At 39.0% G+C, this 16,017-nt stretch overlaps 1 protein-coding gene across 1 annotated transcript in view; it reads right to left on the bottom strand.

The window, feature by feature from the left end:
• eif2b3 (eukaryotic translation initiation factor 2B, subunit 3 gamma) overlaps window positions 1-13,704 on the bottom strand; it is a 32,401-nt gene extending 18,697 nt beyond the window's left edge. Inside the window, exons 1-5 of the mRNA XM_073491938.1 lie at window positions 13,390-13,704; window positions 11,864-12,029; window positions 9,039-9,196; window positions 2,460-2,619; window positions 2,127-2,238 (exon numbers count right to left, since the gene is read on the bottom strand). Of these exons, the coding sequence (XP_073348039.1) occupies window positions 2,127-2,238; window positions 2,460-2,619; window positions 9,039-9,196; window positions 11,864-12,011 (578 nt within the window). The 5' untranslated portion in view covers window positions 12,012-12,029; window positions 13,390-13,704. The remainder of the gene's footprint in view (window positions 1-2,126; window positions 2,239-2,459; window positions 2,620-9,038; window positions 9,197-11,863; window positions 12,030-13,389) is intronic.
• Between the last annotated feature and the right edge of the window lie 2,313 nt (window positions 13,705-16,017).

The raw sequence follows: 16,017 nt of genomic DNA, 5'->3' as shown, positions 1-16,017 counted from the left end.
TTATTTTAACAGATGTTGTGATATGAGTAAGGGTTTTTGTGGGAATGGTGATCATTTTCCCCGAAAAAAGATAAAAATTATGATGATGATAATTATTTTTGCTACGTTCTGTCACAAACAACCATGTTCCCTTACATCTGGAGAATATGATTTACAGGCTGAGGCATCTTTGTAGCACCACAATGCTTCATTTATAATGGTATGTAGTGACATAATACTTTTGTGTCAAACTTGAGGAAAAAAAAACCTCTTTGGAGAATTCATCTTCTGGCCAAAGAACGAAGTTGAGAGAACAAATGTTTCATGAATGAGGCAGTGTGCAAATAACAAAAGGAGACACCTGCAGTGTGCGTGTGTGTGTGTGTGTGTGTGTATGTGTGTGTGTATGTGATGTGCCATGACCAAGTGACCTTTGACTGGATGGTACTGATGTAAAAAACAGTCAGATCTTGTAAAACTACCTCATGGCAGGTTACAAAAATCCACAACTCTAGATATTTATTCTGTAATGAACTTGAGGCTATAAATACCGTGTGTCAAGAGATTTTTAAAATCTGTTTCGTGTGGTTGTGTGACGTTTGTGCGTATAAATGATCGGAGGTGATTTAAAAGTTATAAGTCCTTCAATGTAAGCCATAAATGTTTAGCTGTGGGCTCGTGTTTCCATAACACTGTGACAACGTGTGACTGTTTTCTCTCCATCAATGTCCACCTGGAGGTCATGTTACGTGTCTGTGTGTGTTCATATAAGCATTTCTGTGTGTGTTCGAAAAAGACAGAATGTGTGTGTGTATATGTGTGTGTGTGTGTGTGTGGCTGAAGATTTCCCTGTGCAGGGAAGCATGCAAGCAGCTGCTCTGGCCCCCCTCTTACTGGCCAGAATTTACAGTGGCTTTGGCTCCATGAAGTATTTACGAGCTCCCAAAACACCCGCTCTCACACATACATGCATTTTAGGACTCAGAAACGAAAACCTACCTAGAGTACTCTTCCTGTAACAAAAATCCCACACACCAGCCACAGAACCTTAAGCCTACAACATACCGACTGATTAGAAACCAAAACATCTGCTCTCCTGACTAGAAACTACAGATGTGCAGGAGATATTTACCATCAGTCAAACCCTAAACACTGATCTCTACTGACCTCATGATTAGAGTCTTCCAATGACAATACTGCACAGGCTCAGAAATTTATGGAATTAATGTTAATTAGTAACGAGTGATCAAATTTGTGATGACAGATATAAAAAACATGCCGCCTCTCCTCCAAGTTGGCTGCAGTGACGTCTCGCGGCTGCAGCCAACCTGTGACAACCCTCCTTCCTTCCCTCAAACAAGCGTGTGTTGCGATACTTTTTTAGCTTCTAACTGAATCTGTGCCGTTTGAAGTTTATTTTCTCTCCAGTGTCCTTGTTTGTACTTTCAGACATTTGCTGTCTGAAATTTTACGGTTTCATTGTGTTTTCGCTTTCAGCCGTTTTGGGAGCTGAGTTAAGTTACTGCTGGTGAAGACCCAAAACCCATTTCCTGATGTTGCTGCTTAAAAGTTTAAAATAACTAAATAACAAGGGACTTTTATCGCAAAGAATTTATAGGAAATTAAACGTATTTATAACCGGATTAGCAGACTTTTGTTAGAGGCTGTTCATCTATAGTATGAAAGGGAGGAAGAGTATTTACAGCCACTTCTTTGACTACAACCCAAGACAAGTGTGTCATAAGTTAAAGACCTGTTGTAAGGGATATGCAAATACCTGCCACGCTGTGCTGACGTGCCGAGTCAAAACCGAGTCAAGCCTAGCCAGCATATGTGTACAAAAAATATAGTTGGCCATGACTTTAGCACAAAGATGCACTAGAGGTACCTTGCTGTCCACGACAAGGTCTACCGAGACACTGATACTGAGAAGAGAAGCTTTTAAATGTTTTTAAATGTGATTTTTCTAATAGCACCACAAATAAAATTTCACCCACCTCTGCTGTATATGGTTGGAGAGAGATATATTACAGATGGATACCTTAAAACCGGGACAGGTTAAACCAAACCTATCTGCACGGATATGTACTACAAGAGGTAAGTAGACAATATATGTTTAAAAATAAATACGTCTTTAAATTACTTACTTCCTCATGATAGACTTCCTAATCGATAGTCCATCCTCCAGATCGGCCTCATTGGCCATGAACAGCAGCCTCTTCCCAGACTGATCCACTCCCACAAAGTCTCTCTGCTCAGCTGAGAAAAACATACACAATATTTAATGTTAGCACAAAATAATGGAGGCTAACAGTAAATGACAAATTTAGCAATTTTCTACAAAACTTTTATTTTCTTACATTTATGAGGAAGCTGTTTCCTTCGTATAAGAATCATGTCATACACGGTAAAAAAAAAAAAAAAAAAAAAAGTAATTAATGTAAACAATCTAATCTCCTGTGATTCACTTTTCCTGTTACCTGTCTTTTTCTTGCCCTTCTGGCCCGGGACTGTCTCTGTGAATTCATGGGCTTTGCTCATTAGCATGGCCAGTGTTGCATTGTGGGCTCTGAACAGATCAACCACCTCGTGAAGCGCCACGTCCGTTATCAGGTCACAACTCACCACCAGGATGTCCGTCTGAGAAGGGAGATTGGAAAGAGAAAAAATTGTAAATAAAGACAAAATGGTCATAACATGCAAGATCTGCTTTTTGGACTATGATTACTTCACCATGTAAAGAGATTTCAGGCTTTCAAAACGAGTTTCTGGCTTGTTTTCTATTTTGGAACAAAATCCTCCCACCTGTTGTGGTTTTAAAGACATTTCCAATGTCACCCCGCACGCACACACACCCACATAAAAGCCCACAAAAACAGAGAAATACATGACGGACAGTTTGATTGGTGAGTTATGTTTACAAAGCGAGGTTTGCTCACTCATGACAGTCATGCATGTAGACTATACATAAACTAATGTGGCGACAATGCTCCACATAAACACCTCAAGACATGCGAGGTTTGGACTGTGTCATTTGCAATATTCACAACAGAAACTGGCTCACTGAGCAGGATCTTAGACAAGACAGAATTATGGACAGAGAGAGAGAAAGAGGAGAAAGAAGGAATAACTTGGTCAGCAGGAACATCTTCCAAGTTTAGCATCGTTTATATTCAAGCCCGTTCCACACAAACACTTGTACGGCCTGTTTTAGAGTGACTTCAACTCTGAGGACAGTGAGTAATAAATCCTGCGTCGTTTCATTGGTTTTGTTAAAGAATGTGTCTGTTTCTTCTCAGCTGATCCATTTCTGTTGTTTGGATGTGTGCTTTATTATAAAAGGTTTGAGTTGCCTTGCCAGTCTTTTTGCATAAAAATCCCAATACAGTGACACCATGGCAAAGAATTCAAACAAATAACTGGAAATGAAAAGTTGTGACATGACTGAATCTTACATGGTTAAGGTACATTACATATTAGGAGCTGACTGATATGTTTTTTTTTCTGGGCTGGTACTGATACTGAGTATTAGTAATCCATGAGACCGATAACTGATATTTGGAACCGATAAACATTTAGAGGAAAATAAAAATCCAGAATAACCAGTGATGGAAAGTAACCAACTACAATATCTCTGAAAAAATAAGTGGCTAAAATAAATCAAGACCACCTCGAACCTCGCAGATATCCAAATATGTTTGTATCCACACAGTTAATTCATTCTCCTGGCAAAAACTGACACGATGTCACATAAATAACTTCCTACCTTCCTCTGTAACGAAAAGTGAAGCTGGCTGACTTTGAGCACCTTCCTATGAACTCATCCAACAACAGCACAGCTCGAACATCACAATGACTCAAGAAAACAGATTTTGGTGCTGGACTTCCCATATTCAAATGACAAAACACGCTCTTGTTTAAAACTCTATAAAGTCCATCATCTGTCAAAGAAAGATTTAGGATTTCATCCACCCAAGATTATTCCCATCATAAACTAAAACTCAAACTATTTTCAGCTATGTTATATGTAAACCAAGATGTGTTTAAAACTGTACATCAAAACACAGCTTGTGAATTCCTCAGACATATCACTTACTCTACCACCAACGACAGAGATCACAAAACCTACCATTACTCATTTTAACTGGTCTCCACTGATGCTACATGTCTGCAAGTGTGTATGTGTGTTTACATGTGGGAGCGCCCACATTTGTGTGCGGTATCCCTCTGTCTGTCCGGTGATGAAGGCTGTCAGCATGAGTACTAATCCCACCATTAGCACCAGCCGCCTTAATGACAGAGACATCTTTACTCTGTCTTTGGCGGAGGGAAGAAGGAAAAGAAAGAGTGAGAGAGAGGAGGGGGGGCAGCATTAAATAAGGAAGAAAATGGATGAGCATAAAATCAACAACTACTGAAATAAAAGATGGATTGAGGGGCGCAGGACAGACTGAAGAGAAGAGGGATTATCGACAAAATACTGGCAAAAATTAATTTACTGCATTCACTAAAATGAGCACATGTCAACATGCTTTTACAATAGTCAGTAAAATATAACATCACAGGTCTGATAAGTATAAATTACCAGGCAATTTGAAACACTTAAAAATATGGATTATGGGTTGGGGAAATTACCAAAGATTAAAGATTTCGCTGGATTTTCTCAGTAATGAGCACTGTGGTTGAATGTTGAGGAGCCCGAGTGGAGTTCTGTATATGTGTCAGTGTGTAGATGGCTGGTATCAGGGGGGTCAAGGGTCATGTAGTTGACCTAGAGGTAACTCCCGGCATAACCTGGTCTGGACCTGGCGACAGGAAGCAGCCGTTGCAAAGCTGGAGGTGTCTGCAGGAGATCTGCTGACACCGAGACCTTTCAACTCTCCTCTCCCTCTATCACACACAGGCGAGCTCGCACACATGTTCAGAAACAGAGCACACAAGTATGTGCAGTGCACACACTCACACACAAATGGAGAGGGAAAAAAAAAAAAAAACATGCGCCTGCATGATCCCCACACACAGGCACACACTCAGGCGACAGCAGAGTGGAGTCAGCTGGAGAGACAGAGACACTTTGGCCTTTCAACAGCCAGGATCTCTGGACAGGTCAGGACCACACACACTGATGGACACAAAACCACACACGCACACTTGTCCCTGCGGCAGCTGACATCAACCTGAAACTACTGCTTACACAATCTTGACCCACTTTAACAAAATCTTAAAACGTTGTATATATGGTAATTGTGCCATTTTTGTTTATGGGTTGCCTGATGGGTGGGATTGTATCATCATCGAATAATGTTTAAATGGTTGTTCTCGCCCCTTTTTAGGAAGGATTTTGTGAAGTGTTTATTGCTAACGGTGCAAAGACTTTTAGTCAACTAAATGTTTTTCATCAATTACACTAAATCAGACGTTGTTTTTTTTAAAATTAAAGCTCCATTAAGAAATGTTCTTGGTTTTAACAAGAAACAAACACACTGGTATTGTTTATCCCGCTGTGCATCAACACCCAAGTCTGCAGCTTTATGTAGCTTTCAGTTGTTTTCATTAAAGTTTTTCTGTTGGTTGGTCTTCATGGGTGAATAGCGTCAATTCTAATCTATCCCCTTAATGTATATAAAACTGAGGTGAACTGCGCCCTCTTTACATGTATGACCTCACATAAGGCAATTGTAAGAAAACAGAAACAGGAAAAACTAATAACTTTTGTTCGTATGGTGTTTGTGCCTGATGATGGCCTTTTTTATCAATTCTACGTGTGTAAGAACTGTCAACCAAATATCTATCATCATCTATACTAAATCCAATATTTTACAAATTAAACATCAAGTAATATTTTTGGTGGTAACAAGAAACAAAATGACCACTACTAGTTTTTATAATTCCACACCCAAGTCTGCAGCTTTCAGCTGTTTTTTCTAACTTTAACGTATCCCTTTAATATGAAACTGTTGCAAAGTTTCCTATTTATAAGCTCACACGCACATTAGCCACTTGTAAAATATCAGTCCAGTGCAAATTATTAACACCAGGAATAAACAAATCAACTGGCCACATAGTTAAAGAAAGTCTCAACATTTTAGAAAACTCTAAATTCCCTGGTATCCTCTTTGCTCTTGGTATTGTGTGAGACTCTGTGTGCTCATCGATGTGTAATGAGAACTGAATAGCATGTTCCAAGATTCATTCCAAAGAGTTGATACAATCTTCTCATGTTTCTTCATTTTTCATGTCCTTAGCAAACACCAAACAAGTGCATTTTCACCACAATCTGATTCCTACCTTCAAATGTATCTAGTTCAGAACAAACGAATGACTGGGTTGTCTGGCATAGAAATACAACTAGATGTTGCTGTAATGAATAAAGAGGATTTAACTAATTTGTTCAGCAAGCATAAAAAGTCTACCATCTAACTTTTTTCATGTCACATTGACCTAAAAATCATGTGGGCCACTTTTAACATTAGCTAACATTAGAATTACTGAAACCTTGGACTACTCTCTGTCACCATAAGGAGAAAAAAAAGCTTGATGGGCTTGAAGGTCGAGAGCAAGTCTCATCTAAGTATGTTTTCTGTGTCCTTCTCAAATGGAAAGCCTCAGCTCCATCTCTCACTCGCCTCTCTCTCTTCACCTTTTGTCCCGAGTCTTACGAGCTGACTTGCATATTTAGACCAAAAGTGAACCTTTGAATTACCAGTTCCAATGTATATATAGTTCTATTTAACCTGCATACACTCATCTGCCAGGTGATTAAGTCCGACTGATAATAAAAACGTCAAAGGGGGTTTAAGCATACAAAGTAAAAAGTGCATGTTAAGTACTCCTTTCACTAGTTTGGCTTATTGTGAAAGACCCCAGTCATAATCAGGCATGTCCCTCCACCTTTGTGCAACTTCACTGTTTGAAGAGTGAACAAAATAAAATATGCTGCTTGTAATCTCTCTTTTCAATAATCATGAGGAATGGCCTGCTCTGCTCACACAGAGTGTACACTGATTCCTGTAAGCATTTTGTTTGATAGGGTTACACCAAATCCCCTCACGGGAGGGTGTTTGTGTAAAGAGATGAGTGAGTGTGTGTGTGTGTATACTGTACTCATGCATCAGTTTGACAGTTTGAGTGATCTCCGTGCTGGGATTTGGCAGGCCATGGTTACAGTTCTTCACTCATCACCCTCCAGTGGGTGAGTGTGTAACTCAATGCCTCTAATCTAGCTGGCTGCTCAAAGGATTAGGAACTCTACTATTCTCAATGGGAGCATGCTGGAGCTAGTCCTGTTTAAGTGTGTGTGTGTGTGAGTGTGGTTATACTATGCATCTATTAAACCTCTTGAGCATAGAGAATAATAAGAATCTGTACAGACGCATTCAAATACCGGACGAAAAAACATTAAACTCACTTGTCACAACAAATTCAGCATTTTAAATCCCTGATTAATCTTTTTTTCAATAGCACAGCCAACTGATTTTGCTGTGAAGAATGTAATGAGCTGCTGCGGCAGGACACTTATGCCTTCAAATATACGTTTGATGTGGTACGCTCTAAATACATAAGGTATCTGAAGGCACGTTTAACCTGCCAGTTATGTTTTAAACTGCGGTATAGTAAATCCTTAATGTTTTAGTACACACTGATTGCACTGAGAGTCTGAAAATACTCGTAAAATCTTGCATATTGAATGAGTCATGTCAAGCTCATTCTCCAGGAGATTATAACATAGAAAAAGCATCCGAAAGCTTGGCTTCACTGTAGTTTGGGCAGGTTGAATCATTTTTTCTTCTCCACAGCATCACAGCTGTCTGTACTTGTGCTTTCTGCCTTTTTCATTTCTGTTACATGGTATGATACACTAGTTTATGGTGTTTGCAAATGAATAGAGAATCACTGAAGCTAATAATTAGGATAATTAGGTAAATCAATATTTCCCCCCACCCCTAGAAATTGTAGAGAAACCAAACAGGAAGCAGTAATTTCACTATAAGCACAGATCTCCTTAGACTCAACAATACTAAGCCAAACCTGTGCAATCATTGATTGTCAAACAATAAACAAGAGCAACGGCTTCAGAAATACTTTAACGGTCCTAAACTACACAAACCCTCATACAAACATGCCTTCATGGTCACAGGAGGTCAGTCAGAACCATGGCATATACAGAGGGACGACATATACCAAAACATACCCAAACACAAATGCTGCACAGATGTGCATGACTACAGGATGAGAATAAATGGTGCACCGGGTAAACTGGCAGCACAGGGAGTTTAAGCCTCAACCATGACCTCATCTGTTTAGAGAGACTCGGATGAAGGGAGGGATGGAGGGATCAGCAGGCAGGATACAGAGGGGGTCTGGAAATTGAGGTTGGGGGTCATGGATACCATGTCACCATGTGCAAAAGTGTGTGCCTGTGCATGTTTGTGTGTATTTTAAAAAGGTGAAATGAGGCACTTCAGCAGCCTTGACCATTCAGGGGAGGAAAAGGCACGGATCAGTGGTCACCAGGCAGTACACAAAACGCCCACCTAAACCTCCCCCTCAATCATTTTTCTCTACTCTACCTCCAACCCAACCTTTCTGCTCAAGAGAGGATGACGCTTAACAAAAAAACAGACTCTCATTATGAGACCCTGAGCAGAGCAGGGAGGAAAATGGAAGTCTCGTCATTTAAAATAAGGGTTGGAATGTGATTGGTTTAAAAAGTCACATGGTAACCAGTTTAAACCAAGTTAAGTCTGTTAAATGTTGTGCGTTTTTATTTCATGACAATGAAACCTGACTGTCTTTGAATTGTGTCTTTGAATTGTATTTGGCCCAATTGGAAAATTGAACTCCTTTTCCTCATTTTCTAATCAAATACGGAACCTAAAGACCAAAAAAACATATTATATATTATGTGTGTAAGGTGTTACACTCTTTTTTAGTATTGTTGAGATTCCACCCGGGGAGAAATAAACTCAGGGCAAGAAATACATTTAATTGTCATGACCTTGGCTACACATAAAAGCAGTTAATGATCAACAATATATAAAAAAAAATAACACACACACCTTGATCTTCTGCTGGATGTGTCTGAGAGCGTCTGCGGTGCCCATGTCTCCATCTTCCTGGATACAAACCACATCTAGTTTCATCTTCACGTCCAATTTCATTTTAGGGTCTGTGCTCATCATCTTCTGGACCTCTTTGGTGGTGATGACGATCACCTCTGATGACAAAGTTCACAGAAATACATATGAGACATTATATAAACTGGTAGAGAGCTGAACATATCATGATAACTCACAGGAGCATTGTTGCAAGATGTTTTGTTTTCTTTGTAGTTAATTTTAAGTTATTATGATTCCTTTCAGCCAATAGGCTATGTTTAATTTTTGCTAAAATTGTCATTATCCCTCATGTTTTTGCTCAAGACAAATCTTTATGACAGTTATGACATTTCTTAAACAATCCCTTGATCTTTAATTTCATATGACAAAAGAATTTTAGAAATAATGGTCTCTATCTCTGATCCTTTCTTGAATGAAAGAGGTCATCAGGACCTGTTCAGTGAATCTAAATCAACCAAAACAACGTACATTTTCTGCGAAGTACAATACTTTAACCACTACATACATGCCCAAGAAAAGTCCAAATAAAATGTCCATTTGACTATGACACATCCTGAAGCTTACATCAGACTAAGACCACTGGCCTGCTTTTTATAAAGTTGGTAATAACATTACTGCACCACTTTATGAATCTGGTACATTGCAGAGTCCGTCTGCTTTAATTAGCCTTGTCTGCATAAAATGTTCTCTACCGGGCATTTGTTCACTCTAGCTGTGTCAGCCTAGTAAAACCAAATTGCAGGGCTTTGGCTAGCTGGCTGCACACAGTAAACTGCTGGCCACACAGGATGATTATGTATAGAACGTTAGTTTTATTTAGGCTAGTGAGGACCTACAGGCTTTTATAACAAACAGCCCTGTTTACTGGCAAGAACAGCATACTGCAACAAATCCCTTTATAAGCCCTGAGCTTCTGGACCTACTGCAGGCTGCAGCACGAGAGGCAAAAAATCTGGACTGTAAATCTAGACAGGAAATGCACACCTGACAATGGCTGCTGATGTGATGACAAGCTGGTGAAAGTACGACTAGAATAAAAACAGCACGGTTGTAAACATAATACTTTTTATGCAGTGAAAGGAGCAACCTCATGTGGCTGGGGGAAATCTGCAAGTGTACTCGCCTGTTTTTGATTTTTAAATAGTACTTTATTGAGTTAATGCAAGAGAGAATTTAAATACATAAAAAGTAAGAGGCACACATATACTGTGTTTACAATGTTACCAAGTGCCAAGGTCTGCTTCTCTTTTGTCTGATATCTGATGTTTCCCCCACACATTTTTAGACCTCCGGCATTTTAAAAGTAAATATGTTCAAGAGTTTCATCCTCATCACATCTGTCAATAGGGCACCTTATAGATTTAACAAAGCAGCTCCATTTAACCACAGCTTTGACTGCTAGACTGCCAAATCCAAATCTATAGCAACAAGTTCTGAACAGCGAAACCACTAAAACCCGACCGCTAATCAATTTTTGGGCATGATACCAATGCTGCTATTCGGGAGTAAGGCCAATACAGGCTGATAATATCTGCAACCAATATATCAGTGGGGCTCTAAAAACAACCACCGAACGTAGTAAAGAATTACGATCTGGTTATTAAAATGCAACAGCAGCAAAGAAGGTGTACCACATTTTTAAAATGTTTCCAACTTCAACTGTTTATAACTGCTTCCTTATCCAGTATGTTTTAACACACCTTGTTAACCAATTTTAACCCAATCAATTACAGTAGTCTCTTTTTCAGTGTATCATTGGGAGCTGGCCACCATCTGCTTCAGTTTCAAACTTGCCCAGGCAAGTAAAGGAAATGTGACCAACTTGCAACATCAAATTCTGCAATCCATCCATCACAATAGATTAGTTAGTCTGTTGAAGTACATTTTGTAGTTCAATGGTTGCTCACTGATTTGCAATTGATCTTTTTATTTCAATCAGTTAATTTGAATTGTGTTTTTACATTAGTCTACAATCTTCTCTGTCATCCTGTCCTTGCTACATCAAAATGATAAAATTGAACGAAGCAGTTTTTCTTTATTTACTTGAGTAAATGTAAAAAACTGAGGGACATCAAATTCTTACTTGGGTTTTTAAACCAGCAGCTTTACCTAATAAGTACTTATGTTCAAAATGACAAACAGTTAGTCCTTGTGTCTGAGTAGGAGGGGATCTCACATTAATGCTGAAATGAAGTTTGCTCACGTTTTGTTCCAGCTTTTCCAAGTGGGCCACATAAACTTAGACTCGAAGTACTGGCTGTATTTTTGCGTCTTTACATTTTATGTGGAAACCAAGCAAGAATGCCAGTGCACTCCTGTAACAATTTCCACCCCTGCCACTGACACACAGTGCGAATGGAGGGCTAACAGCTCACATGTGGCTACTACCATCACATCCAATTAATGTGGGGCGTTAACAAGGAATATGTTACAATATCAGCCCTGGATGACAGAAAATTGCTTGTCTAAAGATAATCTTTCAGCTATCTAAACTAAACTAAAAGGAAAGTGAGATGAAACTGTCACTCAAGCACAGTCTGTACAACCCCACAAAGTCCTGAGAAGAGGACTATCTGGGCAGCATAATTCTCAATGCATAGTGCAGTGTTAGTGCAGTGAATTTTTTGATACATTATCCATAGGTAAGCTGAAACACAAATAACCCTCCTCATAATATCCAGTCGTATTGGTAGCAGTAATCGAGGCAGGTGTAGCAGTAATAGGGGTTGTAATACTGGTACTTCAATGAAAAACTAAGCTCTCACCTTCAAAGCCCACCCTCTCCAGCAGGTTCAGCGGGTACCACATGAGGGGCTTGTTGCCGACAGGCAGCATTGCTTTGGGGGTGTTGTATGTCAGATCAGTCATACGAGAACCCCCACCAGCCGCCATCAACACCGCCTGGAGCTCCATGATGTCTGCTGGGAGCGCCTGAGAGAGAGACAGAGATGAACAGATAGATTAGCAGAGCAGTATTCACATAAACTGAAAACTTGACACAACTTATAATTAAATATTGCTGTGTGTATACAGGTGCTTGTGAGTGTTTACTCTTGTAGCCCTGTGAGACGTTCAATCAGGCAGCTCTGAGGTTAACTATCTTACCAAAGGTAAACACTTGATACATCTGTTGGTAATGAACTGGATAACTCCTCTAACACTATGTGTTGTATGCGAACTGTACTTTCTTAATATGTACTTTAACATGCTTTGGTGACTCAATATTTAAGCTAAATGACTATTTCACATCAAAGAAGGCACAGCCAAAACATCCGTGTGTTTGATTAACTAGACTATTGTGATCAAGGGAGTAAAAATGCAGCATTTTAGAGTGTAGGAGAACTAAATTACATTCCAAGTCTTTCATTTTTTAGTTTATGCAAGTAGAGTACCCCATGGGTACAGTGATGGGAAACAAATCTCAAGTTTGGAAAAAACAGAAGTATATGCTACAAAGACAGGACACAGTAAGATAAGGAAAGGGGCTTTGGAATATCTCTGAAAACTCAGATGGACAGGTTAATGTTAAACATATTCAATCATACATATATATGTATGTGAATCTAAAACATCTCATTTTTAATGAGGAGCCTAGAGATTATTACCATTTAAAATCTTTTAATTAAACTGTATGAGTAAGGTATGCAAAATCTGACTGCTGTCCCCTTTTAACTCCTCAGTTAGACTATAATAACAGATTAAGCAATCTGCAATTTAATGTGTTGGTCTTTGTTGTTTGTTTTTTACTTTTACTTGCTTTATCCAGTATTTACAAAATACTTAAAAGTATGCTTTACTTGTCCTTTCCTCGAAAATGCCTAATTTGCAGGATACTCCCTTTTTTACCCTATGGCATTGTTTTTTTCCACTGTAATTACAATATTGGTTCCTGATTCATACAACCAAATTACACTGTATAGTAAGTGTCACCCCATCTCTTTTCATTCCTGTGTATTGCCTGAGAAGTGTTACTAACAAGCTGACACTTGTAAACTGTCTGTTGTGCTGTCTGTACAGGTGGGTAGTATAGATTCACATTAGATTATGCAAGCATGGCCGTTTTTGCAAATATGGCACACAAATCATAAGTAATCCCCCACATGTTTGTACATTATGTCAAAATCAGACAGGTCATCCACACAGCAATGACTCTTATCGTTATCTCATACAACCAGCGGTACAGTGGCATATGGACACACAACTGAAACATCTGAATCCACACATGGCGTTAACAAGAAGATAACATGTCATGCTGACTCGCTCAATGTAAGAAAAAATACTGTAAATGTACCTGTCAGTGATCCCAATTGATCCGCTGCCACCTGAAATGACAGCAGCGCTAGACACATGCAGCTAAGTTGGTCGCTGTCACTGTTGTTAGCACTTGGCTAACGATTAGCACGGAGCACCAAACGATACAGCGGCTTCAGAGACAGCTCACAAGCCGCTGGACACGTCCTCTGAGAAGCAAACACCCGCTCAGATAAGCGGCGGAGGCAGAAGTTAAATTACCCGATAAATTATTTGACAGAGCTCACGTTAAAAGCAGCTAACAGCTAGCTTGGTATGATGACACCTGTGAGCTTTCGGTGAAATACGTCCGTGTGGAAAACTACTTCCTCCGTGCAATGGTTCCTACCGCATTTCTCCACATTAGTGAAGACTTGCCTTCGACTACAGCACACAGATCACAGAAGTCAGTGTTATTTCACTGTTAACAAACAATGAAATGCTTTATAAAACATGTACTAAAAAAAATATCTGTTGAAAAGTTGCAATTGATGTTTATAAACCTTTACAATTGCTTAAAGGTGCACTATGTAGTTTTGGGAAAGAAATGTTAATCAGAAGAGAAAGATCTTCATTCTTGTTTATTCAGTTATGGAAAACAAGAATATTTCTGAGTTTGTATTATTACCTCATTAATATTGTTACAATTCTTCTCCAACACTACATAGTGCCCCTTAAAATGATTCATAAAGCATGTAATTGTTTGTTTACCATTAACTAAAGTTTAATTGGTGATAACTTAACCATTTATTAATGATAATTATCATAACTTGTTACCATGTTGGTTTAATCTATCCTATTGGAGCAAGCAAAGACAGATAAAAAAAAAATGGATACAATTAAATAACATCTATACTACAGCCTCCTGTTTAAATTTCCAAATGCATTGGGAATGTAAGTATTTCTTGTAAATATCATTTCTTTCCTGAAAACAGCTCATAGAGTTTTAACAGTCGCCTGAACGAGGTTATAGTCTATTTTTCTACATATACATGTATAATAAAAGAAGAGCAGAATTGAACTAAGACATTTTATTAACAATACATACTTTATTCATCGTCTTTATGGAGGACATACATTTTTGCTGACAAACAATATAGATGAACAACATAGAACCCTGTTGAGATTAAAACATTAAAGGACTCTTTCATAGATTTGACCTTAATGATCATGAATTTATTATTTGAACAATAGATCTGAACAATGGATACAAAAAACATAATAAAATGGTAAAGTAAGCGAATGTTAATGCAAAAAAAATGCTGAAAATCTACCACATTAAATACAGTCTAGCATCGCATAAAATCTGGGGTGCATCCAGACTCACCACCTAACCCAATCATTTCTGGTTAATGGTTAAAAACATCATCAACATTACCATATGGAAAACTCATCATCTGCTTACGCATCATGAGCATTTAAGTTTGATGGCCTGGGAGAAAAATCAATTTCTCACCCAGCTGAGCAACCATAATGATAGAAAAAGGTGATGAGTGACTCAACTCATGAGTTGTTGTTATTCATTTTTATAGTTCACATTCAGGATTTTTATTTTTCCGTTGCTAACTGCAGCCAAACTTTGAAACAAATAAAGAGCCTGACATCGTCTGCCTTTTTTCCCTTTTGACCATAGTAGAAGTGATTCCTTGGCTTCACACATACACAGAGTGGTGAGAGCAGATTAGCAGCCAGAAGCCACCCAGCTACTCCTCCAGACTTCAAGCTTGAAAACTCCCAATTCACAGAGCTGAGACGTAACAGCAAATTGAGCTCGGGGAATGTGGCTTTGGTTTTGTTTGCTCTGGCCAGGAGATGAGCTTGACTGCTCATTGCTGCTTGCTCAAACCCAGAAGAGCGAGAGAAAGGAGGTAAGAAGAAGAGGGTAAAGAAGAGAGGAGGAGACAAACAAGTTGTCTGTTGTTGCCTGAATGCCAGAATAATGTGATAAAAATAATAATGGGAGGAGGAAGCCTGATGGGTTGACATGTTGGAGGAGGAAGAGAGACAAAGTGAAAATAGGTTTGGCAGAGAGGTTCCTCAGGGGTCCTTCAGTAATGAAGAGAAAAGAGAGATGAGAATGAAGAGTGAGGAAGAGGGAACCAGCAGGGACAGGAGTGATCGAAGATTCGAGACAAAGAAAGAAAAAGACATGGACACAGATGCAGAAAGACAAAGAGAGCGTGGGGGGACAGATGCTCAGCCAGAGAAACATTCAGGCAACTACAATATCTCAATATGTCTGAATGTTTTCTCATCCTTCCTCGATCTGCAGATCAAACACTGCTGTGTATGCCAGAAGGATGAACACATTTACGACAATAAGAAATCTACAATGGTTACATTAGACTAAGCCAAAACAATGTCAGCGACAATCTCATCAGTACTCTTCGCTCACTGATGAAAGTTAAGGACCTATGTTATTGGTTAAAGAACTTTTCTTTTCAATATGAAAGATTATACTAATAATTAGATGAATTAGAAGATGCTCTGACTATCTGGTGCTTGACAGTGGAATCAGTTTGTGGAGCACTTCTTTAAATGGGTTAGGATGGATACCAAACGGTATAAATGGTTAAATTAGTATTGCATTTTCGTAAGTGTTGTGGGACTTTCAAATACAAAGATCACT

This window comes from Pagrus major, chromosome 21 (genome assembly GCF_040436345.1).
Source record: "Pagrus major chromosome 21, Pma_NU_1.0".
Classification (NCBI taxonomy): Eukaryota; Metazoa; Chordata; class Actinopteri; order Spariformes; family Sparidae; genus Pagrus; species Pagrus major.
Note: the sequence above shows the minus strand (reverse complement) of the source record. Positions and strands in the feature narration are given on the sequence as shown.